The sequence below is a fragment of the Crocodylus siamensis genome, chromosome 5 (genome assembly GCF_052110815.1).
Source record: "Crocodylus siamensis isolate JL-2025a chromosome 5, ASM5211081v1, whole genome shotgun sequence".
Taxonomy (NCBI): Eukaryota; Metazoa; Chordata; order Crocodylia; family Crocodylidae; genus Crocodylus; species Crocodylus siamensis.
Window position 1 is genome coordinate 53,274,827 of NC_143399.1, and position 25,940 is coordinate 53,300,766.

General features: G+C 46.1%; 1 protein-coding gene across 4 annotated transcripts in view; it reads right to left on the bottom strand.

Moving 5' to 3' along the window:
* Nucleotides 1–25,940, bottom strand: part of COLGALT2 (collagen beta(1-O)galactosyltransferase 2) — a 174,299-nt gene that overhangs the window by 24,409 nt on the left and 123,950 nt on the right. For all 4 annotated transcript variants that reach the window (XM_090048244.1, XM_090048245.1, XM_090048243.1 and 1 more), the window contains 4 exons: nt 16,557–16,667; nt 13,771–13,888; nt 12,731–12,865; nt 8,311–8,515 (listed from right to left, as the gene is read on the bottom strand). In XM_090048244.1, the coding sequence (XP_089904370.1) occupies nt 8,311–8,515; nt 12,731–12,865; nt 13,771–13,888; nt 16,557–16,570 (472 nt within the window). In that variant the 5' untranslated portion in view covers nt 16,571–16,667. The remainder of the gene's footprint in view (nt 1–8,310; nt 8,516–12,730; nt 12,866–13,770; nt 13,889–16,556; nt 16,668–25,940) is intronic.

Sequence of the window (25,940 nt, forward strand, 5' to 3'; positions counted from 1 at the left end):
TCATATTTCACAAGATTTCACACAGGAATCATGATGCATTTTTAAAATGCATCATGGCTTTTTAGCATTCAAAAGTTTCCTCATGTTCTTTAAGATCCTGGATGCCAGATCACGAACCGAGCCAAAAAGAGAACAAACCCTGACCTCATGGTAAATCCTGAAACTAGAGAAAGAACAGTCACATAGCTGCTCACATCTATCATTTTAGATCCTCTACCAACTTGTTATAAGGAAAACCTTGTTTCGGTGGGATTTAACGCAAGTTTGGGTTTTTTACAGAACTAAGATTTGGCTCAATGTCATCAATAAACTCACTATGAAATATGCTGGAATAGAGCGTTGTGCACTGGGCAAATACACTGCTTTAGACTAGGGTGACCATATGTCCCAGGTTGGTCAGGACAGTCCCAGATGGTGGAGCAGGGGTGGGCAAAATGCAGTCCGTGGGCCGGAAGTGGCCCGCCGGGCCATTCTATCCAGCCAGTGGGACCCCTAAAAAATGTATAAAATTAATATATATCTGCCCCTGGCTGCCTGTCATGCGGCCCTTGATGGCTTGCCAAAACTCAGTAAGTGGCCCTCCGCCCGATATAATTGTCCACCCCTGTGTTAGAGGTTGGTCACCACCTGCCAGTGAAACCTAAAATGAGCCTCCTGGGCCCAGGGGCAGAGTGGGGGCAGAGTGGCAGGAGCTGTGAAGTAAGAAGCCCTATTAACACTGACTGCTACTTCACTGATGATTAACACAGGTGAAGTAAAGAACACTAGGTCATTAATAGGCCACTGACTCCCTGCAGCACCTGTGGGGGGAAGGGCAGGGGCAGGGGAAGGCAGGCAAGATCCTAGATTTCACATTGTCCCATGTAGTCACCCTACTTTAGATTGAATGAAAACCAAGGAAAGCAAGAGGAAAAGCTCCCATTATCTTCACTAGGCATTGAGCAAGAGTCTTCATCGACTACTCACTGAAAGCTGTTCGGCCAGCTGTTGAAGTTCAGACAGCTCAGAACACAGGTTTTGACACAAGACTTGAAATACTTCCAGCTTTAAATTTCAAGAAACTAAAGCTGAAAACTGGAAAATAAATTAAAACAGTGTGGTATGTCATTGTTTTAGATTATTATATTAGTACCTGTAATCCCTGGTATTTTTAGTAGAGTAAAACTGCCTATATTAACAACTCTATTCTGCCATGACAGGCCCCCTCGCACAAATAATGATTAAGTTACGTCAAACCAAATTTAGCTCTTAGATGTCACTGAACTAAAAGGAAGAGCCCTATATACTATTCAAATATATCAACAGAGTTGACGCTAATCTCTTTAGCTACTCATCCCCAGCCGTCTATACCTTCTATTGCTGAATCTGTATAGCTTTCAGTTGTTTCAAACCACCACTGCATTAGCTAAAATTCGTATGCATCTTAAAATGGCAATGCTTTATGGGGGAATGTCAGTCTGCATTATAACCATCCAGCAGTTGCAGTCAGATGGTAGAATCCCACTGTGCAAGAGGCTAGACATAATTCTGTGTTGTTCTATCATCAATTGTGCACTCTTGCCTCAACACTAAAATAGCAAGGAAGAAACTTCACCTTAGTAAGAGAGTTTTTGCTGTTGGCTCATGTCAGTTTATACAACTTTACTGCACTTGTGATTTCCTTTAAGCATGTGAGAACTTCCACACATTGAATGTTTCATGGGTTCTGGATAAAGCCTAAGGTGCATTGAATAGAGTGAGATTTCCTGGCTAGTATGCCAGTATACGCAGCAGTTGCTCCAAGAGGTAGGATGATGGATTCAACAGCCCAATGGTCTGATCTGAGATGATAGGTGTTATATTTGGACTGGACATAAGCTATTCTTTTGGTGACTCCAGTGATGTAACTAGATTTACTTAAAGGAGGAGCTTAAGTCTGGGTTTTAAACATTTTCCCCAACCTTTAAAATGATGCACAGATTGACATATAGAGGGTCCAAGGGCAAAAGTCCAACTCAGACCAAGACATGCGGCCGTTCATAAAAATCAGCAAAATGTTGTAGGCAAACAGACTGGATTGTTTAAGTAAAGCTTGAATAAAGGGTCCTCAAGACCCCTGGTAAAGTCATGAGTGGGTCAGCATAAGAATGAGTTGAAGAAATCAAGAAATGGAAGCCAACATTTACAGCTTTAGTTATGAAAATGTACTCTAACTCACGGTGATAGGATACAGGTGCCAACCCCTGTTGGACACTGTGACATGGAGGACACAAAGTGCAGTGGCTGCACTCATGCACTGGGTGTATATAAACTTGGCCAGAGCCAGTTCTACCATCAAGGCTGCCACTTTCATCTCCCAGGACCCTCGGTTCCACAACAAAATTCCTGGGCTTTCACTGTCCTAAACTGGAAAGTCACTCTGACATAACCAGGCCAATGACTTCCTGAAATCCTGACCCCAACCTGGAATGCTGCCAAGCCTTCCTTCACGTGTCATTTACCTTTCCTTTCCTTTCTATCTGACAATTAACTAAAATAACACTGTGACCCTCATGGTCCAGTCTATCCCTCATTTAGGTTTAGGATTACAATCTTCTGCCTACTGCCTTGGGCTTCTAACCAGAAAGGCAGCTAAACAATGCTTTAAACAGCTGGTGATGATTCAGGTATGCAAGGACCCAGAACAGCTAATAAGACTCTGCTCAGTCCACCCATCTCTTTCTAGAAATGAGACTGCAAGTAAGGGAGCACAAACAACAAAAATGGCATGTTCTACCTTTGCTTTTCGTGTGTGTGTGTGTGTGTGTGTGTGCGCGTGTGCGTGCACGCATACGGGCACATGCATATACATGCATACCCATGTGTTTTTTGATCTTAAAGAAAATAGAACTGGCCTCCAGTAACATGTCCAGATCAAGATATTTCATTTTCATTTTTTTCCAAAAAAGGAAAGTCAATGCTAGCTATAATACCATTTTAAAGCATTTAAAATAGGTACTTCATGCAAAAGGAATCCCTACAGTGAGAAAGGGAAAGGAACAGGGATATTGAATACTGCCTTACTTGAGTAAGCCAGGGAGAATTTAATGAGAAACTCCAGACTGTACTTAACTTCCAATATTATGAGAGTGAGCAGGGTTTCTTTAACATCAAAACCAGTGGTTCTCAATTTTAGGCCCCAAGCACTGATCTGTAATGTTTGTGAATTAAGTGGCACCTCATTTCAAAAACTATTTTATTTATTACAGTGCTGGAATCCTTCTACAGGGATTGAGGTGGGGGGGAGAGGGCAGAGGTGGGAAAGGAGGAGTGAACTGGCAGGTACAAGTGTGTGCTTACATCCTTGCAGAGGGTTCAGCCAGTGGGGAGGGGCTACTCCCACCAGGGCTGGACAGTGGTGAGGAGGCAGACATAGGGTTACCATACATCTGGGTTTTCCTGGACATGTTCTTTTTGGCCCCCTGTGCTGCATCCGGGCATGTTTTTAAAAGGGTGATGGGCTAGCTGGCAGTGACTTAGCCCAGGGGTTTTGAAAGGGCAAAAGATGATTGGAGGATCTGGGATTCCCTTTGCTCACCAATCAGGCCCCAGAGACTCACCCTCCGTGTCCCCTGATTGACCCCTTGGGTCACCTGGAGGGGGATAAAAGGGGAAGCACAGCTGACTCTGGGAAGACCAGTGAGGGACCACAAGGAAGGAGATTCAAAGAGCTGGCAAGAGCTGGGCCAGCAGGGTGGGAGCAGTTGCCCCAAAAGAGCCTGAAGGAGTGGGACCTGCAGGCAGCGGTGGGACCCTCAACAGTGTGGCATGCGGCCTGCAGGAGAGGCTCCCCGCTGGGCTCCAGGATCCCCTATGAGAGGCTGTGGCCAGCAGGAGAGGCTCCCCTGCTCCAGCAAGGAGCTGAGCAGCAACCTGAGAGGTTCCCAGCTCCACTTCCAGCTCCTCCAAGAGGCCAGGTGGCTTGATGCGAGGCCAGGGCTCCAGGAAAGTCAAGACCCCTAAGCAGGCTGGCACAGTACCAGCACTGGTGGCTGTGTTGTAGAGTTTCTGCTTACTATGTAGGATATTCAAATTTAAGTCCCAGCTGGGGTGAGTGAAGTAACAGGGCAAAATCTTTCTTGCAGTGGAAAGGGGTCACTGTGTTTTCCCCCTTTCTCCCCCTCCAGGTACCTAGGTCCTATATTCCTTGTTATTTGACATTTTGTATTTTGTGCCTTTTATATTTCACCAACCAGTATTGTCTGCTGTGCTGTTTGTGTTTTATATTTTGTTAAACCTGTCTTTTGTCAACTGGATGAATATGTCTGTGATTGTATGTGTCTAACCTTTGTTGAATCCTGCCCCCTTGGGGCGTTGTAGTGTTCCCTATACCCCCTGTTATGTAGTGTTCCCTATACCACCTTATGCCTGTTATGTTCCCAGTACTGTTCTCTCATTAAAGGGTGTAAGGTTAAGTCCCCTTTGGTGGTCTGCTTCTGCCATATAGGGGGAGGAGAGTCCCTACACCTCCCACAGTGCTTGTGCACCTGCTTTGATCCCTTCAATTGGAGAGCGGGTACCTCTTGGAGTACTGCTCGGGTTACAAAAGAAAATCAAATGTCCGGGTTTTCTGTTCTCCTGGACCAGCTGCTTGCAGCTGTTGCAGTCCAGCAAGCCAGGTAGAGACAGAGAGAACAAGAGCTTGTGTGTGTGTGTGTGGGCATACGGGTGCGCAGTGTGGGACCTGCTTGGGCAGCAGGGCTGGTGAGGGCAGATGTATGTGGATCAAGAATGGGGGCACCAGCAGGGCTTGGGAGCAGGGCAGGGGGCTGCAGGTTGGGAGAGAGGGGCACTGACAAGGCTGAGAAGAGGGCAGGAGGCTGAGGATCATGAATGAGAGGCATGGGGGACAGGATGGGTGACTGTGGGTTCGGTGTGCAGGGCACTGGTAGTGTCGGGGCTTCAGGTTGGGAGTGAGGAGCACCAGCAAGAGGTGGGGGGCAAGGTACTGTTGTTTGGGAGTAAGGGGCACTGGCAGGGCTGGGGTCAGTTGGTCCAGAGTGAGGGGCAGCAGCAGGGCTGGGGGGTGTGGCTTGTCAGTGAGGGGCAACAGAATGGGCAGGGCACCGACATGTCACTGCCCCCACCCCACCATATTCCCCCTGCCCCCTAAACCCCAGCAGGTGTCCTCTTTTTTGGACCTGGAAATATGGTACCCCTAGGGAGAGAGGAGGAGCAGCTGGGCAGGAGCAAGTCTGTGCTTATTTCCTTATCCCCCTCAGCACCCTTGAAAGGATCTCATAGCACACGGGGTGCCATAGAACCCTGGTTGAGAATCACTGATTTAAACCCTCTTGAGCCAAGATATTCCTCTTTTCAAATATAGCAGTACCTAAGAAAGACAGCTATTAAGAAGCAAACCTTTCCAAAGAACTCCTGGAATTCAGACTCTGCTTTGAATATTTTTCAGGATTTTTACCAACTACTGAATATGGAGTATTTGACGACTATTATTTAGCAATGAAGCTGACATTAATTTAGACCACTGTAAACCCCTCCAGCTGCATCTGCCCCAAACGTATCTGTTGAAACAAGAATGTGCCCCTTGGTCTGACCTGTGCAAAGCATGGGCTGTGCAGTCACAGTTCATAAGCTAAGGCACTCTCTCATGGCTCCAGCCCTTTATCCCTTCCTTGCCCTGGCCTGACAGATTTCCTATCACAACTGTTGGGGAATAATGAAACATGGTTCCACATGGTTCAGCTGAAGTCATGCTGAGGAGGAGACTTTCCTTTCCAAATCTAATGAATATTCCTGCTGAGCTGCCCTTGATTAAGGCCTTACAGGTGCAAAGTGGTAAGTAACTTTCTTCCTGACCCTTTTTTCTTCTCTGTTGTGGTTGCTGAGCTCTCAAAGTGTCTCTCACTTCATTTCCTCATGCTGTCTCACAGAGGAAGCTGTTTATCACCCTTCACCTACTGCTCACACAGTGTTTTACTCTCTCAGAGCAATTGCTGATGCTAGGGCAAGAAAGTTATTAGCATTCTTAGGGTATGAACAGATGTCACATTTATCCTGAGACCAGTTGTGCCTGCATTTGCCCATGAACACAAAAGTCATGGAACTGGTGTGGGCACATCTTGCCCTTCCAATCTGGCTTTAGTGAGCCACTAAATTCACTGCTGCTTTTCTGCCATTGATCCACTGACAGTACATCCATTCACGCATGCTTTGTGAAGTCCTATAACAAACTGTTAGCAGATCTTATCCTGCTAACCTTTTTGGGGTCTATCGCAGAACAACAGAATTGGATGCCTGAATGATAGCAATTTGTCCTGGACCAAATATAACATCTGTTTGTAGCCTCAGAAGCAGATGAACAAATGGTTTATTTGAAATAAGTCTACCTTTTATTTTACTTATGAATGATCCCCCCAGATACCTTATAAGCACCTTGAACTTATTATTTGAACCTGTTTGGTGAATCCTCTGAATGGATCATAAGCAAGATTGCCCACTGTCAGTTACTGGTTATCTCTAAGAGGCAACGTGGAATGTTTCCTGTTGCCTGACTGGATTTGAAATTGGAGGGGTAAAGACTCAGTACAAGGGGAAGAAATTTAGGTGAAAAAAACCAAGAAGAAGAGAAGGTGACAGAGGAGCATCAAGGGGAGATGAGAGAACTGAAACTCCTTGTGAGCTTGCAATGCAGCTAGTGGAGGCATGGCCTGTGACTGCCCATGGAGGTTGTAAACAGACTCCCCATTTGAGGTGATCCTGATGGTCCCAAGTTTTGACCCAGATCAAAACAAGAGTGACACAACCAGGGGCAGACCCAGAAGGGGTACAATGGTGCAGATGCACCCCTTTTTTGGACGTGGCTCTAGGAACAGCAGCTGGAGATTTTTTTTTTTTAAGTCCACAGAAAGATAAGAATCCCATATCCTCCATCTCCCTACCCCTTCCCCTTTTCCTCAGCAGCACTATCCCCTCCCTCCTATTCCCTCCTTCTCTCATTAGCCATGGTCCCCATTGTCCTGGCTGATCCAGGAGTGGGGTAGGCAACAGGGGAGGCTCCAGAGTTGCACCTGCCTACTCCACCTGGAATCATCATCAGCAGAGGTAGGTTCCTCCTCTCTTACCATCTTCCCAGGTGTTCTCAGTGAGCCTGGGAGCAAGCACAGGGGGCCAGGGAACCTGCTGCCACCACTGCTGCTGTCCGCTGCTGAGCCTGGCTGAAGCATCTCTGGAGCCCTTCTTCCACATGCCTCCCAAACCACCGCTTGGGCGGGAACAGGCAGGAAGGAGGAACCTTCCTGCTGCCACTGCTATTGCTACTGTACCTGGCTGGAGCCAGGCAGGAGCAACTCTCTAGCCTCCCTGGCTCCTGGTGCAGCAGAGGACAGTGTGGATGGTGGCAATGGAGGGGAAAAATGGAAGGGGAGGCCAGGGGAGGAGATGCTCTGCTGAGAATGGAGAGAAGGGAGCTGATGCCAAGAGCAGGGGAGTGGAATTCTTACTTTTCTGGGGACTTCAACTCGTCATTGCTGTTCCCATGGCATAGCTTATCAAACCCACTGCAGGGAGCTGCAGCTGGGAGTTGGGGAGCTGCCAGCCCTGTGGCCATGGTCACTTCTCCGATATGTCCCTTCACAAAATTCTGAACCCACCTCTGGACATGCCCGTCTATGTATACAACCCTGCCAAACTGCATTACTGTTCCTCTGCCAGCAAGAGCACACAGTCTGACAGGTTTGTCCCTGGAATCACCTGCAACTAACTCGAATAACCTGCAATTAGCTTACAGTGCACACAATGATGTGGAGCGGGAGTGTTAGAACATTTCATCTTCAAGAGTTCACAGTGGATTTTGAGGATCCCAGGACAAAAGGTTTTCTCCAGGGAAAATGCAACAGTCTGTTTACAGCTGGAGTGTGTGTTCAGTAGACTACGGTCTCCAGAGCCATCATTCACCATTACTAAATGCATTCACAGTTTGAAGGGGGCAAGGGTGTGGGAAAGGAAGGGAAACAATTGTTACCAGAACAGAACACTGGAGGACAGTGAGAAGCAGCCTGAAAACTGGGCAGTTTCAGGCACAGTTCAGTAAGAACACAAGAATTTAGAAAAAAGTCTTACTATTAAAAAAACGCCCTCCTCCCATCAAAAAAACCAAAAAACCAAAAAACCAAGAGTAGAAACTGTACAGTATTGATTAAATGCTACTACAGGCAACTGGCAGGGAGGGTGCAAGTCAGGGCATAATTCAACCCACTGTTTTTAAAAAGTAACCTCTTAACTATGGCAGGCCTTTGACTTTAGTCTTTCGTCATTGTGAGTTCACAAACATACCTGCTTGGCGGCTGGAGAAGGCAAAAACAATGATGTCATCAAAGTTCCAGGTGTAATCCTGATGTGGTGGGTAAAACATCAGCTTCTTCGAGGCCTCTTTCCTAAGGTCAATGAGGAATGTGGAGTGAACCATGGGGACAGCAAAACAGCCTCTCTTCTTCCATTCCCTAATCAAGGCATAATTTGGTGTCCTCCTGTAATAGCCCTGAAATGCAATGAGCCAGCAGTTTATGACAATGAGATATTTCCATTTCACAAACATGTCCCTAATAAAATTGGACTGGACTCCCCAACTTGGTCCCAAATCTTTTAAAGTCTGGACTTGAAATTCAATTCTAAAAATAGACTTATCCATTATAATGATCTGAACCAAACCCCTGGATACAAGCCCCACTCCAAATATTATAATTCGGGTCTCTCTCCTGCTTAGGAGATGACAGAGATATGAGCTGCACTGCTGTACAGCTTCTTTGCAGCAAGGCCCAGCTGTTGCTATTTTATCCAACTCCCCCCAAACCTGTACAAATCCCATGACTTATACTGAAAGGTAATAGGCACTTTACACTTCCAGTGATGATGAAAGGAGCATACTGAGGTCAGCATCACGCAAGATCAGCCAAATATCCCTCTCTGGACTGAGCTGAGGAAATCCCTCAGGCAGGGAGCACTGTGACCTTTATCTTACTTCTACTGAAAGCTAAAAGTATTTTGCCTTTGTCATAACAATTGGAAGAGGCCCTTTTTCAGAAATGTAATAGGTTCTTCCAGTGCCAGATTTAGGCTTCAGCTACAGTTTAGGACCTCACAATACAAGGGGTCTCTAATATAAGAAAAAAACCTGGACTTTTTCAATTCTAATATGACAAAAATATACACATATATGGATCCACATTTATTATTCATATTGAGTTCATAAATTGGTGCAGAAATAACAATAATTCATCTTGAAATTTCATGAAAATCCATTTTTGTGGATTTTGTATATTATTTTTATCGTATGGGGCCTCTTAAACTGGATAGTTTAGGACCTCAGCATATCACAATCCGGCATTGGATTCCTCTCTTGGGACACAGGACACTGAATCTGCATATTTCCTCCATCCCCGTGGCTACCTATGCCAGTAGGGGCATTTATCTCAGTAGAGGGCAGCTTTACTACGCAGTTGAGACTCCGTAGGCACTTCACTAAGCAGGTGTGCCTGGGAGAAGCACTAAATCAGATTATATCACTGTATCCCCAAATCAAGTCAGTCTTCCTTCACTCTGGGTTTACGACCCAGGCTCAAGGCCATAAGTCTGGTCTCTGCAGATGTAATGCAACTAATACTATCACTGATGGAACCACTTCCCGAATAACTCATCCAAAAACAATGTCCTAATGCACTAACTAGATAGCAGAACAAGGACAAGGGCCAAAATAAATCCACAGTGAATTCTGATCTTTACAGAAACAATGAATCACCAAAACTTGCCAGTTAAATAATAATAATAAAACTGAATTTTCCATGAGTCCCCCAGGGAGCGAGAGAAGCCAAGTGTCCTTCAGTGCCTAATTCTTCACTCTCCATAAAAATTGTGTCTGGTCAGGGAATGTTCCAGCTTGTCAGCTGTGCTGCCAAACATTCAGAAGGTTATTTTCCTGACAAGAAAATGTCATGCTGTCAGGCTACTTGGGTTGCTACTGTTGTTCTCTGCACTGCTGTTGCTGCTCACTGTTATTTTTCAGCACATGCTCCAGCTGTTCCTGCTCCCCCAAAACGCCAGAGAGCATCTGACCAGCAGGGATGTGAAATCATTGGGCTGGAAGTGTAGAAACAAGCAGTGGCAAAAAAAGGGAGGTTTTGTTGAGTTTTGAGTTTTTTTTAAACCAGGAGGGATTCTAGTTTTTCCTTTTCTTTATAGCCTTTTCTCAGCTAACATCAAGAATTGTAGCAAAGTGGAAGCTCCTTATCAGGGAACAAGACTGCAGGCCAAATCTCAGCTTGTGCAAAACATCTGCTGTGAATTGAAGTCCATGGAGTGATGCTGGTTTTCACCAGTTGTAAAACTGGCTCCCCTTTTTGTAAAGGCTTACTGAGACAATACTACCACTGGATGTTTATGCATATCTTTTAAACAATTTTCATAATCAATTTAATGGCTAATAACAAACTCAAGAATTCGGAAGGCCTAGAATGCTGTCCTGCAGCCTTCACTCTGGCCTGAAGCCCCAGTGGTGTCACAAGGAATATCTGACTCAAGTAAATAAGACTTCTAAAAGTGGGCACTGACTAAAAGAAGAGCAGAGGTTTCTCCAGTTAGTCTCCTTCTAACACTAATAAAAGCTGTAATAAATATCTGGAAGTGCCCCAGCTCTTAAGGAGCTTGAAGTTAAAATTTCTGCCTCTGGGTTTAAAGATGTTTTTATACATAGCAGGATCCACCATCCCTTCAAGAAAAGAGGCATTGGGGAGGTGATGGGATCCAAGTTACTTGCTCAAAGTAATCATAGGTGAATGGGGATTCTGTGAAGAGCAGGGACAGATAGAAAATGGGAAGACTGAATCTGGGAAAGAAAAGAACATTTTTCCAAGGGCCCTGGTGGAGGATGAGGCAAGGCTCCATTTTCCCACAACAGGACCAAGGAAGGCAGGGGGAAGAGCAGCACAAAAAGCTGCCTGAACTCATTATGAAGCAGGAAAACAGAGAGGCAACTGGAATTCCTTCAGTTGAGAGAAGAAGTGATCAGAGTCCCTTTTCCCTGACCATGAAGAAGGATGAACAAGCACTCCTGGAGACCGTGGGGAGGAAGGACTTTTTGCTATCAAGACTTTGTCTTAGAGGCAATATTGTTCTTGGGTGGCTTTTGTGGTCCACCCAGCTGAAGCTGGGCCAGGGATATTTAAAAGGCCACTGTAAAAGAGTGGTTGAGGGAAGTAAGCTTACTATACTGTATAATTAAATCGCTACCTAAAACTCATTTATGAATAAGGAGACATTTATCAGCTTTAAAATCTACTTCTGGATATCATTATGGCCTCAAATTATAAATATTGCTGGCATATGCAGAATTTTTCTAAGATATAACAAGTTACAGACAGGACATATATCATTTAAGGTGCAACTAACAGAAAAAGCCTGACTTTCCTCTCCTTTCCAGCAGGGTAAAGCATGAGCAATTTCACTAAACTGAGGGGAATTAGCTAACTGTTTAAATGTGATGTGGGCATGAGGAAAACCCTGCTCATATAATAGACAGCTGTATATATGAAGAAGAGAAAATTCTTCACTGGTTTATGTCATAATACAGGAAAACCCAGTCTAAAATTATGTATGACTGCTATTTTACTCCATCCGATTACACAAACATGTGGAACTGCCTCAAATAGATGTTGGTGCCCCTGTGGGTATCCTGGTATTTTCTTACGTATTTTGTGGGATTGTACCATAATCCAGAATTTTCTGTTAGAAATACTCTCTCTCAAAACATGTTCAGCTTCTTCAGGCCTCAAGTCTTCTCTGACAGAAAGTTCCAGGTAAGGGAACACACCTTAGAAATGTGATTATTCTCTAAAGCTATATTCTACATTACTTGGTGCATCATTACAGGTTAATTAAACCAAACAAAGCACTGTACAGATTGATTTAAGGCACTGAATATTCTTATGTCCTTCTGATATCAGCCTCTGAGAACCCCAAAAACTAGGAACTTGGTTATTTGATATCAGCAATGACAAATGACTGCCGAGTTAACACTGCCCCAGTTCTAGTCTCTCTTTTTTCCTGGTTTTTTCACTATCAATCCCATTTCCCCACTCCTGGCCAATTGAGAACCCTTCCCCATCTTAGCAGTTGTCTGAGACTGCATGCCCTTCAGAGCTCCTCACTTCCAGATGGGTGGAAATACTTATGATTCTTGAGCCCTTCGCCACTCTTTATTACACGAGCTGGCTTCTGCCATGGCAACAATGGCTTACAAAGCTTACTGGCCCCTTCCTATTTCCCAGCATAAAGCAAGAGAAGAAAAGGACACAGGGGCAGATGGCAGGGGTGGCAAACGTGAAAAGAAATCTCCACCTTTGTATTTCAAGCCAGAGAAACACAGAACAGAACAAACTCTGGAAAGAAGTAGTCAAAGACTCTTATTCCCAGGCTTCTGAATAACTGGGTGGTGCTTTCCCCTTATCTCCAAGAGCCCCATGTGGCAATGATATACGAGGAAGGAGCTGGCTTAGCTGGCTGTGGAGCACTACAAGTCACCATTACTTGCATCAGAGATGAAGCAGTACATCTTCAAAAAAGGGGGCAGCCTGCACTACTAGACATGTTTAGGCAAAGGCCTTGCATTTTACAGGCAAACTTGGACTGAACAGAGCCCTTAAAAAGCACATGTATAGGGTAACCACCAGAAGCTGTTCACTAATCAGAATGCTGCACTTACCTGAGGAGTGATGCCACACCAGAAATTAGAATAGAGAGCGCGAGATTCCAACATTGGTGCCACCACTGTCTTATTCTCTGCTATCATCAGGTTCAGGGTCTGTGGGTTAGTGAGTAAGTTGTCAGCATCAACAAACTAGAAAAAGAAGAGAAAGAAAGAAAAAAATATCAACACCTTAGATGAAGCAACAGGCACTTGCAGTTTCCTTTCTTGGGGAGGGAGAGGCTTGATGGCTGCACAGATCAGCAATGGGCTAGAAATACCTTTGCTTCTAAGTCACCAACTGGAATCTGACCCAGGTGGATGGTGACCAGAAACAGTTGCCATTTGATGGTTCCACAGTGGCATTACATGAAATGAGCTGGTGGACAGGTAACCAATAAGGCAAAGTACATCCAGTGCTGTGCGCCTCTGTGGAAAGGCCATCAAATAAAAAGAGAAACTGAACTCATCTCCTCTCTCAAACACCCCACAAGTCAATTATACTAGAACATGTGGAAGACAATTGTGAGGGAGGCTTGTATTACTAGAGCCTACAGTGGACCAGTATGTAGGAAGAAGAGATGGCAGCTCCTAGCACAGTATAATTATTCACTTCTGCTCTGAGGACTGCCCTCTATGTCAGTTCTGCCAAAGTACTTTCAGCTATCATCAGACTTCATTAATAAAGGTTGGGCTTCAGCCTGAGGACTCTTTAACAGAGCACCTATCACCTTCACTCATTTACCCACCCAGGCCTTCAGCCTGCAATCAGATTAGTCTGGATGGTTCACTGTGATCATGCAAGCACAATCCTAATCAGCAGAGCTTCATCCAAGAGGCTGGTTCACATGGATCTGATAGCAGCCTGCAGCCTTACAAAACCTATCGCCAATCAGATCGCGTAATGATACAGGTGCTTCTCAAACAGATTCCGAGCAAACAGAAGTGTTATTATACTAATAAAAAGGAACCTTGTGGCAGTTGCAAGCCCCTGGGTAGAATGATTGCCTGAAAACGTTCTGCCCAACTGCAGTTAATAAATCAAATCTCTCATTTACCAAGACGTAGTCTGACCACTTTTCTCTTGCAGTTCGCAGGGCAGCCTGCCTGAGCTTCATCACATGGGTAAACCTGGAGTTTGGCCAGTGTTTTGGCCCAATTTCATCAGGGTAAGACCTAGAAAAGCAAGAAATGGTTACTGCATCCATGTTTCATCCATGATACAGCCCCTATCTTTTACGTTTCCTTTCTGCCTTCTGGATCAAAGGAAAACAAACAGTTACCTCAAGTGACCCAAGAAGTATGAAAGCAAAAATAAAAAGGCAGGTTCTGCGGAAAGACGATTCCAAGTTTATTCCCAGTGTATGTACACAAGGCTGGAAAGAACACACAGTGCTACAGCATTTCCTGCCTAACACATGGTGAAAATGGGACTGTGTCAAAAAACAGCAGCTCCTCATTCAGTGGGTCAGATACCCACTTCTACCAATCCTACTTCACTGCAGTAATGCAGATTTATACCAGCTGACAACTCATCCCCAGAGAAGTATGTACATCTTCATCACTCCTTTTAGCTCAGCATGCACAACACAGCTATGAGTCACCTGGATTTTACCATAACTTGTGCATCATTAGCAGTTGTTTAGTAGGGGCCACCATCTAACCTTGACTTTGAAATCAATGAGAATAATCACTGGAGTACTTATAACAATGACTAACTGTTTCCAGGATCAGAGCCTATGGTCTGACTGCAGAGTCTTCATCAATGAGGAGGTTGTGGGATATGGAAAGAAATCCCAGGCAAGATATTCAGAGGATATAACATGGTGCAACTCCCCTGCCATGAGGAAGCAGTGACAACTGAAGCAGTGACAAGACGTGCCAATTGGGGATCCAATCCCATAGCGGACAAATAGATTTTGCAAAACCTAGAGGTTGATAAGATTTAAACAAAACCCTAGTGGAATTAGGACTGTTTCTGAAAATTAGGCAAACATTCCCTTGCAGCTTGTGCACTAGTCAAACCACCCCAAAGAGAAAATGATTGCAAATAAACATATTTTTAACTTCTTTCTTTAAGATGGCAGGTGTGCAGAGATTAAACACATTAAATCTATAAATTAAATGAATTAGAAAAAATGCTTTGTTATAATCTTTTCTGCAAACAGATGAGGAGTTTTGTTCTTTAAACTCAATGGCGTCTCTTTAAGTAATAATAAAGAGATTGTAAATCACCAAGAAGAGAATGTTGAAGAAAACTCACTTCCTGGCTGGAAAGTTTTGAAATATTTCAAGCCAGGGACAGAGTTCTGATAAGGGTTGGAGAAATGGAGCACGATTTTCATTTCTCTCTGCAAATGAAGCACCAAGCACCTGAATGTTCCTGTGAGAATTCTTGGCTGGGCAATGAATGTAGTCTCAGCTGTTAAATGGCTGAATAGGGACTTCTTACTTTTCATAGATCCCAATCCAACAGCCTTTAATTTTATACATGTAAGCAGTCTTAGCAAAGCCAAGAATATGACTCTTGTCTTTATTTGAGATTGAGCCTTGAAGAACCTGCAGGCAAACTCCATACCAGTCATTTCAGTAATTTAGTGTGTTAAATGCTTATTCCATCTGCAGCCTTAAAACAATGTAACAGCCATTAAGTATTGCTTACCTGACCAAAAGTTGTCTCAACAGAGTCTCTGTACTGAAGCAAAGGAAATTAATCTCAGTGGGGACCCTGTGTTCAGGGCAAAATGAAGCTGTCCCAGGCAGGGACATCTTGAGAAGAGGAAAAGAATGGAAAAACCTTGGACAGGGGTTTGAAATCAGAGAGGGACAGTTAGGGAGAGCCCGCAAAAATCCCAGTTGTTGTATTGGTTGGGAGGGTTTCTTCAAAAGTGGGGAGTTTTCCCCGCCCAGGGAAAGGGAAAGGGGGAGAAAAGGGTTCATGCTCCAGGGAGAGGGCTGTGCATGTCCAGCCACAGTGGCTCACCCCCTGGAGCCCACCAGACGGGGCAAAGGAGCACATGAGTTTGCTTGTAGGGAAGCAAACCATAGTTAGTGCGTAATTGGGCAAGGGCTGCAGGAGCCAAACCCGGTGTACCCATGTGCTCACCCATAGGAGAAGTGTATCTGCTTTAGCCTGGAGCCCAAGCTGTGCGGCCCACTGTGCAGGAGCCATGGGCCGTGGCAGTGTACATTGTGTGTTGCAGGGACACAGATATGGAAGCAGCTGTCAGCAGTGCAGTGACACCAGTCACAAAGGAGCCACCGTGGTGCGATGGGAGGAGCTGGGGATTGTGTGTAAATTCATTGTGCATAATAGTATTAGTAGTGTTTGTAAATAAGTATCCAATAGCTCATGTTGTAAATATTAAGCAATTTTTAGTGCTTCAATGTGTAATTATTGTTTATGCTTCCCCTTTAACCTATATCACACCTGAGAGATTATGAGTTTGTGAACCCCGCAGGCACCCAAATAACTATCTCCATTCCACCAGTGCTCCTTTTGTGAACTGTATATAGAGTTATTTTGGTAGCAATTTATAATTTGTATGCTCTTTAGTTATATCTTATTCTGTATATAACTGAATAGTTCAATAGTATATAATTAAATGTTTGTAAATAATTATACTGGTGGTTACAAAGGGTTTGTAAGTGTAAAAGGTGCCCTCTCTGCTGGAAAGCCCCATTTCAACTCCTAGGAGAGACAAGTGAGGCTCATGCTACTGAGCACCCCAGGATTCCAACACTCAGACGTGGCATGCGGGTAGTGCCGTGTGCCAGGGTTACAATAATATTGACATTTAACCCTCAACAATGATTTCATTAAACCACTTGTTAAGATACTCACTCAGGCTCTTCCATAGGCCTCCACTCCACATAATGGTAGAGTTTTTGCACATTCTTCAGCCACTCTTTCAGGATTGCTGTTGTGTTATCAGTGTTGTGGTCAGTGGCTGCCCTGCAGAAAAAACAGCACGAAAGACCCATTAATATTGGCAGCAATTCAACACCAAGCAGAAGATGGACAGCATGCTGACTGCATAGCATGGAGTTCTGGCTCAAATGCAGAAATACTCTCAAACGAGTGCAGGCTACCAACCCTGGCATGACTTTACTTACCCAGAGTATGCCAACTAGGAGCACAGAATATCTATATCTGATTAGTTCTAAATCCAGGCAAATCCATGCATATCGCTATAATGATGGGCACCGTAGAACCTGTCAGACCTCTAACAAAGCAGTCTCTCCATAGGCCAGCAAGGAGTTAGGTGTGATATGGAAAACTTCTACAATAAATTCTCAGGCACAATGCAAATGCTGGTGCCTCAGCTGCAGGTAAAGACTGGTCTTTAAAATGTCATAAAGACTACTTTCAAAATGCAGATGCCTATACGTTCACCTTCTTTGTCTGACAAAAGCAATTAAAACCACAGTCCAAAGTCTGATTCACATGGTAGACTCAGGTTTTTGTATGCAGTCCACTCAAGACAACAGAAGCGGGAGGGTCCCTGCCTGGATCTAGTTGTGCCCAGTTTCATAAGAAACATACAGCAATCAATAGTATAAGCTGCCATGTTGTTATGGGATCATGTCTCACAGAAGCCTATAGTAGTTTGGCCCCTGATTTCAATGGGCACAGGTTCGGGCAATAGGTACATATATGCAGAGCCCATGTCAGAAGACTGCAATTCTAGAAGTCCAATGTGCTTGTTCAGTTCAAGGTATCATCAAGTTGTTCTCTGTAGACATCCAGATCCTCGCTGAGTATATTCACAAAAGTCTATGTTGTCCTATAGGAACTGCACAATGAAAGGAGCGTGCCTCATCTCTCCACACATCTACCCCAGGCTGAAATGCAGTTGGCTGCAGGGAAAGAATTCCTCACTTACTGCCATAGGCTTAGCCCCCTCAAACTGGGCCAGCAACAGCAGGTCCAGCACCACCACAGCACTGTGCACAGTGCCCCTGACATGCACTCTTCTGCCACCGCGTGCACAGCACCAGCGCATACTAGCCCTGGAACGGCCCTGTGGGAGGGAGGGCAGGGTCAAGTGGGCAGGCTCCACACTGCCCAGTCCCACCCCCTCCCCCCAAATGATATTTTCTAGTGCCGCTTATGCTTACTGCTGTGTAATAGGGATAATTATAGAAGCAGCTTGGAAAGCCAGTCACTTCCAAAGTGTACCTTTTACTTAGCAAGAACCTCCAAAACCACTCTCTTCACAGACAGCCTGGGGTGGAAGGGTTTTGAGAGAATGATGACCTGGGCAACAACATGCCATGCTACGCATCTGTACCACCACTAGTGAATGCAACAAGGCTGAGTAGGACAGAAAAATAGATTATGGGACCTGTACACAGGGAAAGCAGCTCTTCATTTTTCTATTACGCAAAGAGAAGTGGTGCTGGCTCCTACCCTGGGGGTCTTTAAAAGGAGGCTGGATGAACACCTTGCCAGGGTCGTTTGACCCCAGTACTCTTTCCTGCCACGGCAGGGGATCAGACTTCATGATCTGCTCAGGACCCTTCCGACCCTACTAACTATGAAACTATGATTTAGGTCAAACCGGTTTATGGAACTTCTGCCCCAGATCCCCTCCTGATTCAAGCTGACTCTCAGTCCTCCAGCATCCCAAGATACTGTGAAGCCCTGGGCTGTGCTCTCTACTCCAGCAGAGTAGGGCTGGTCCCGTCCCCAGCTGCCAGCAGGGGCTTTTCCATCCCTGCACCTAGGAGCCAGGCTGATTTCCCCAGCCCCACCCCCACCTTGGCCAGGGGGGTCAGCCTGGCTCTCAGCTTGGGCAGGGGGAGTAAGACCCCCACTGTGGACTTCCCTCCCCACCCCCTCACACCCCCATCACTGTGCCGATGCCGGCAGGGGGGAAGCTCACCATGGGGACTTTACTCCCCACACCCAAGCCAGGAGCCAGGCCAATCCCCCAGCCAAGGAGGAGGCAGGGTGATCAGCTGGCTATGTCCCCTCCTAGGCCAGCAGGCCGGTTGAGGAGGGAATGGAGGGAAAAAACAGCACCCCCACCAAGCTCCAGACCCCCAGCTGCACCAATTCATTAGCCAATTTGATTCAGAGGAGATTCGGCAGCTGAATCTCTGCATCCAAATCAAATTGGGAGACCCATTAATCTCTCTGAATCAAATCGGAAGTCTCCAAATTGATTCAGAAAGATGCAGAGATTTGGCCATAGCCTGTACAGGTAAGCACTAGGCAGTGCTGGCGGAAGCAGCTAAGGGAGCAGCTGGCAACCCCAGCTCATCCGGCTGCTCCCCCACGGGGGCGAGGCAGGTAGTGCCAGGAGAAGCCGCAGGGGCTGGAAGGAATGACTGGGAGCTAGGGAATGGAACCAGGAACTGGAGAACTGAACCAGAAGCTGGGGGGAAGTCTCTATTCATTCCCCCAGTCCCCAGTTCTTCCCCCCAACCCCCAAGGCTTTTCCCAGGGCAGATGACTCAAGCCATGGCATATTCGGGGCGAGGCAGGCAGTCCTGGGAGAAGCCATGGGGGCTGGGGGGAATGATTGGGAGCTGGGGGAATTGAACCAGGAGCTTGGGAGATGCCAGCTAGGGGTCCGGTGCCTAGGGTTTCTCCCCATGCCCACTTCTCAGTTCGCCAGAGGCTCGGGAGAGGGCGTGGCTGGAGGAATCGTTGGGCTCCAGGCTCTCTGCAGTGGCCGGCAGGCTGGGAGGCCTGCTTTAGCGTCCCCCAGCTATTGGCAAGGACCACTGCAGGAGTCTGGCTGCCTTCTCTGACTTATTGATTCAATCCAGGCAATTCAAAGAAACCTGCAAAGACTGAATCGATTTAGCCTCTAGCTTTTTGACCATCTGTACTTGGCCTTAAAATACATCTAGGTACCAAACTCCACACTTTGGAAACTTCCATCCATTTTTTCCCTTGCAGAGTAAGGGAAGAAAGGGCAATAAAGAAGGCCCGATTAAAGTTTGAGGACAGAATGTGAAGCTATATTAAATTTTGGGAGAGAAGGTGAAGCTTTGGCTCTACCATAGACCAGCCCTTTATTTACCCTTGGGCTGCTCTCTCACTCTAAGCCACTGTTAAGCATGAATGCTTTCTCCATTCAGCCCTACAAAAGAAGCTGACACACACATGACCCCAAACTGTCAGCTTCAATTGATGCTCACAGGGAGATCAGAGTGAGTGAAACAGAAGACCAAGACAGTTGTTAATAAATGAAAAGCAATTTCCTATAAAAAAAAAATGATCGGGAGCTGTTCAACACCTGTGAAAGTGGTTTATAGAAAGGCTGTGTCACTGAAGATCTCTATTCAGCAGCTGGCTCTCACTAATATCAACAATCCTTGCTCCCCTCCAGCCCACACAGCAAGGAGATGGAAGTCCTTTGAGGCCTTCATTTAGTATGGAAGTAGGCCAACAGGGCTGTACAATTCTACAGGGGAAGCCCACAGCTGCCCTTATCTTTAAAGAGGTGCAGCCCACAAAGACTACATGGCCAGAACACAATTCTCCAGCTTGACCCAAGACAGAGCTCTGTTGTTTGTCATGTTAAAAGTCACAACCTGCCTTATGCTGTACTAGATGCTGAGGTGACCTTTCGTAAGGTCAGCACAGAAGTCACTGTGGGGGAAAATGCATTCCTGCTGTGTATACTGCACCTGCTTTGCTGGCAAAGAGATAAATTCCTCCTGGAATTGTGCAGTGTGCAATGACTTCACAAAGACAAGAATTTGGCTCATATAAAGGGCTCTAGTCTCCAGGATGTATAAGTCTTAAACTTACAAGTTAGTTATACAGACTGCTGACAGATGGGGAAAAAACCCCAACGCAACAACAACAAGGCTTTAACGGAAGACAAGCTGGGTCAGTTTGACCTGGTTCACCCAACATCTGTATAGATCAGGTACTTCAGCGGGGCTTTTTGGTGCTCTTATCTAATAGCTGATTTAATTTTTCCACATCTGTCAGCAGCCACAGTTTGTGTAACCTAGGGCAGTATTTCCCAGGCACAAGGCACACTTACATTAATACAAAATTTCCGCGGTACACCTGTTAAGGCATTCCCCATCCTCATACCTATTGTAGCTCATTGCCATGGCAAAATTCCATGGCACACCTGTTCATTTCTGATAACATACTTTTGTGCCATGGCACACTGGCTGGGAAACACTGGCCTAGGGTACGACTAACAATCTGGGCAATATTTATTTTTCTAATTTATTGCTATAAAATGTGAATTGCTCCTGAAAGTGATTCTCAATATTTTTCTCAGAAGTATTTATGTTCAATGCCATTGAAAGAAATCTGTGTTCCTAGCCCATGAAGTGATATCCAAGATAGTATATTATGCTTATGTACTTAGAATGAAATATAACTCATGTGCCTCCAGTACTGCTGTACAGAAACTGGAGATACCATTTTTTGTTTGTTTGTTTTTAAAAGATAACCATTGCCTTTAAAAAAATCCAACCCCCTTAAAAACAAAACAAAACAAAACAAAAAACAAACAAAAAAGGATGTATACTGGCAGCCATGACCCCATGCAAGTATGTCAGGTTTCTCATTATAAACTCTGTTTTTCTGTAATGACATGGAAAATCATCTAAGTGTTCATTCTTCAGTCTGGCCAGACAGAATGGTTCAGTGGATTAGTAAGGTAATACAGAGTCTTGTAACTTCACCTCCCCAATTCACTAGGTTTCTCTCACTTTGCTGTCTAGTGGCATACACACAATAGTCAACCATGTGGATGGGGTTTTAATATACCCAACAACAATTTACATTTTTAAAAGTCATCATGAATGGACCTCAAGAGTAAACAAGGTTCTTTTGGAAACAACAATGAAGCAAGCAGTTTGATATTTTGAATGCAGCAATAGAGTGTATTGCATTATTTGATTTCGAGTGTACTGGTATTTTTATTGGCCTGGCCACAGCTTTTAATGGGCTCTTCTGAATGGCAGACCACTTTTAAGTTTAAATTTGCAGCACAGTTAGAACCTAGCACACAATTCTCATGAAAGGTCACCAGAAGCCTAGTAGAAAGGCCGTCACCTAAGCAGGGAGCGTGGTCTGTCAAGGGGTGCACCAGCATACTCAGGGGGTGCATGTGCACCCCCTATGCATTGCCACTGGATGACCAGAATGCTCCGTGTCATTGTGTTGATGCTCTCAGTACGTGTCATAGGGAATTGTCTTGACAAAAGTCCTGGTACAAAACTGCACTAGTTGATGGTCTTCAAAAACAGATTGAGAGGTGGGTGAGGAGAGGGAGAATCATGATGGAGACGATTCATAACCTGCAGGTATTTAGAGCCCCTAAATCAGGAGCCCCAGATTCTACCCACCCAAGCACTGCACTGAAACAAGTCAGCAGGAGCAGCCCCTGATTTGCATGAGGTGGGGCATGTAAATTTATTTAATTTAGATTGGAATGGCCTATACTGAACCTACTGAGCTCATTTATATAATGACCCATGCTTTTGGGCGGGGGACTTGCTCGGGTGGGATGGGCTTCACCTCTCTACTAAAGGCAAGCGTGTCTCTTCTTCCAGGTTGGCTGGTCTCGTATGGCATCCTTTAAACTAGCCTTGCTGGGGGAGGAGGCTGCAGGAAGACGAGGAGACACCACCCGAGCAAGACAGGTGACAAATGCAAGGAGTGCCCAGGTAAGAAACAGGGGTCCAGACAGTCTCCCAAATCAGGAGGTGGCACACGCAGCTAGGCAAAGCCTTAAATGCCTATATACCAATGCTTGTAGTATGGGGAATAAACAGGAGGAACTTGCCCTCAGAATACCCAGTTCAGACCCAGACATAATAGGGCTTGCAGAAACATGGTGGGATTCATCCCACGACTGGGCAGTTAGCATTAGGGGCTATAGGCTTTACAGGTGGGATAGAGAAGGAAGGAAAGGTGGGGGTGTAGTGCTGGAGGTCAAGGAGCAATGCACATCCTCTACCAGCAGAATGGGGTCAGAGGAGGGGCAAGCTGAAGTGCTCTAGGGCAAGATACAAGGGGGCCATGGGGAGAGGGATCTAACAGTGGGGGTCTACTACAGACCCCCCCAACCAAGGGGAGGAGCTGGACCAGGAATTTTTGGGCCAGCTTGCAGAGGCACTTAAGGCAAGGGATGTAGTTGTCATGGGTGATTTAAATTACCCGGACATCTGATGGGAGGAACAGTCAGCCAGGTCAGACCGTTCCAGGAGGTTCCTGGCTGAGATACAGGACCTCCACTTAATTCAGGAGGTGCACAGTCCCACCAGAGGAAATGCCCTGTTGGACCTGGTCCTGGCCACAAGCGACAACCTGGTGAGGGGCTTCCAGGTTCTTGACCACCTGAGTGATAGCGATCATTGCTTGCTGGAATTCACCATCCAGCACAGGGTGTCAAGGGCCTGCAGCAAGGTGGTAGCCCTAGACTTCAAAAGGGCCAACTGCAACGAGCTGAGATTAGTGGGAGAGGCGCTGGGGTTCTCAAGAGCAGGGGGACTCAGTGCCCAAGATGAGTGGTCGTTCCTTAAGGAGATGATACTCAGGGCCCAAGGGGTGACCATCCTAACAAGAAGCAAGGGGGGCAAGAGTGCCCGAAAGCCCCCCTGGCTCACCAAGGGTGTCCAGGAATGCCTGATTGCCAAAAAGGCAGCATACACCCAGTGGAAGGGGGGTGCTATCTCCAAAGAGGAATATACCTCCTCTGCTCAGGCCTGTAGGGGGGCTGTCAGGAAAGCTAAGGAGGACATAGAGCTAGGACTAGCATCCAAGATCAAAGATAACAAAAAGCCCTTTTTCAAATATATAGGGAGGATGAAGAAAGCAACAGGAAATGTGGGGCCCCTGCAAGATTCTCTGGGCAATCTGGTGGTTGCGCCAGAGGAGAAAGCAGACCTCTTTAACCAATTCTTCACCTCCGTTTTCTTGTGCAGGGACCGGGACTTCCCCACCGTGATGCAAAACGGACTTGAGGGAAACGCCTCCAGACCTCAAGGTTGGGGAGGACCAGGTTAGAGAGCTTCTGGAGGGGCTAGACGTGTTCAAATCAGTGGGTCCAGATGCTCTCCACCCCAGGGGTTATTGCAGGGCCCTTGGCACAGCTTTACGAGTGCTTGTGGTGCTTGGGTCAGGTGCCAGGTGATTGGAAGATAGACAACATGGTCCCCATCTTTAAAAAAGGGAGGAGGGAGGACCCGGGCAACTATAGGCCCGTCAGTCTTACCTCAATCCTAGGGAAACTCTTTAAGAAGATCATCAAGGAACACATCTGCGATGGGCCGGTTTCAGGGATGATGCTCAAACGCAACCAGCACAGTTTCATTACGGGCAGGTCATGTCAGACCAACCTGATTGCCTTTTATGATCAGGTCACAAAAGCATTGGATGCAGGTGTTGCCGTGGATGTAGTCTTTCTGGACTTCAGCAAGGCCTTTGACACCGTCTCCCACCCCATCCTCATTAAAAAACTAGGCAACTGTGGCATTGATGCCTACACAGTCAGATGGATTGCAGATTGGCTAAAGGGTCATACTCAGAGGGTGGTGGTGGACAGGTCATATTTGACCTGGGGGAAGTGGGAAGCGGAGTCCCCCAGGGCTCGGTCCTTGGGCCCGCGCTGTTCAATTTATCAGTGATTTGCACGATGGGGTGAAAAGCAACCTGTGTAAATTTGCTGATGATACCAAAATTTGGGGTGAGGTGAGCACAGTAGTAGGGAGGGAAAGACTGCAGCAAGACCTGGGTAGGTTACCGGAGTGGGCTAACAAAAACAGGATGCACTTCAATACTGACAAGTGCAGGGTGCTGCACTTAGGCAGTAGTAACCAGAAGCACACTTATAAGACGGGAAACTCCCTTCTTGAGAGCATGGAGGCAGAAAGGGATCTTGGAGTCATTATTGACTCCAGGATGAACATGGGCCGACAATGTGAGGTCACGGTTGACAGGGTTAACCGGACCTTGTCGTGCATCACAGGTGCATCTCAAGCAGGTCCAAGAAGGTGATCCTCCCCCTCTATGCAACATTGGTCAGGCCACAGCTGGAGTAATGTGTCCAGTTCTGTGCGCCCCACTTCAGGAGGGATGTGAACAGCATGGAGAGGGTCCAGAGAAGGGCCACCCGTATGATCCAGGGACAACAGGGCAGACCCTACAATGAGAGACTGCGGGACCTGAACCTGTTCAGCCTTCACAAGCAAAGGCTGAGGGGGGACCTGGTGACCGTCTATAAACTCACTGGGGGGACCAGAAGGGTTTGGGAGAGACCTTGTTTTCCCTAGCGCCCCCTGGCATAACAAGGAATAACGGCCACAAGTTGTTGGAGAGAAGGTTTAGATTAGACGTCTGTAAGAACTACTTCACTGTCAGGGTGGCTAGGAGCTGGAACCAACTTCCAAGAGAAGTGGTGCTGGCTCCTACCCTGGGGGTCTTTGAGAAGAGGCTTGATGCCTACCTGGCTGGAGTCATTTGAGCCCAGTTTTTCTCCTGCCCAGGCAGGGGGTCGGACTTGAAGATCTACAAGGTCCCTTCAGACCCTACTTCTATGATACTATGATTTATAACCAAGGTAAATCAAAGGACAGGGCAGACAAGGTAGCTCACTGGATTCATCAACTCTGCCTCAGATTACTTTCATTTTTAGTATAAAGAAGAGCCACATAGACATGTTCTAACCTGACCTGACCTGACCTTCAGATTAAGCTGCTGAGACCAAGACTGGGCATTTCGTGCTGAAAGCTGCAGTCTGCATGGCTGGTTATACTAAAAATGACAGTGGCCTGGGGCTAAGTTTATGAATGCAGTGTGTTGCTTTGGCTCTCAGGTCCTTTGATTTATCTTAATTGTAGCAGAATAAGCATATACAGTAATGGCAACCCAACGCAGTAAAAAGAAGTCATGAGACTGACTAAAAAATCATGTTTACTAAATGTGGGGCTCTTTTTCTCTGCATGAGGTGGGCAACTGGGTCATATTTTTAAGTTTCTCCTTGGTAGGGCTAGAAGCTTCCTTTTTTTTTTTTAAAACAACAGCTGAGACACTCACCTAACAAATCATCACCATTGCACTTAGCTTGTGCTTTAAAGTATAATATGAAATACTACAAAATAATGATAATAATGACAGGCGTGGGCAAATCTATAGAGCAAAAGGTTGGGGGGGAGCCCATCAGATTTTTCTTTCCTATTAGTTTTCCTTTTCAGAAGTTTTTCATTGACTCCAATGAGCTTTGGTGCAGGCTCATAA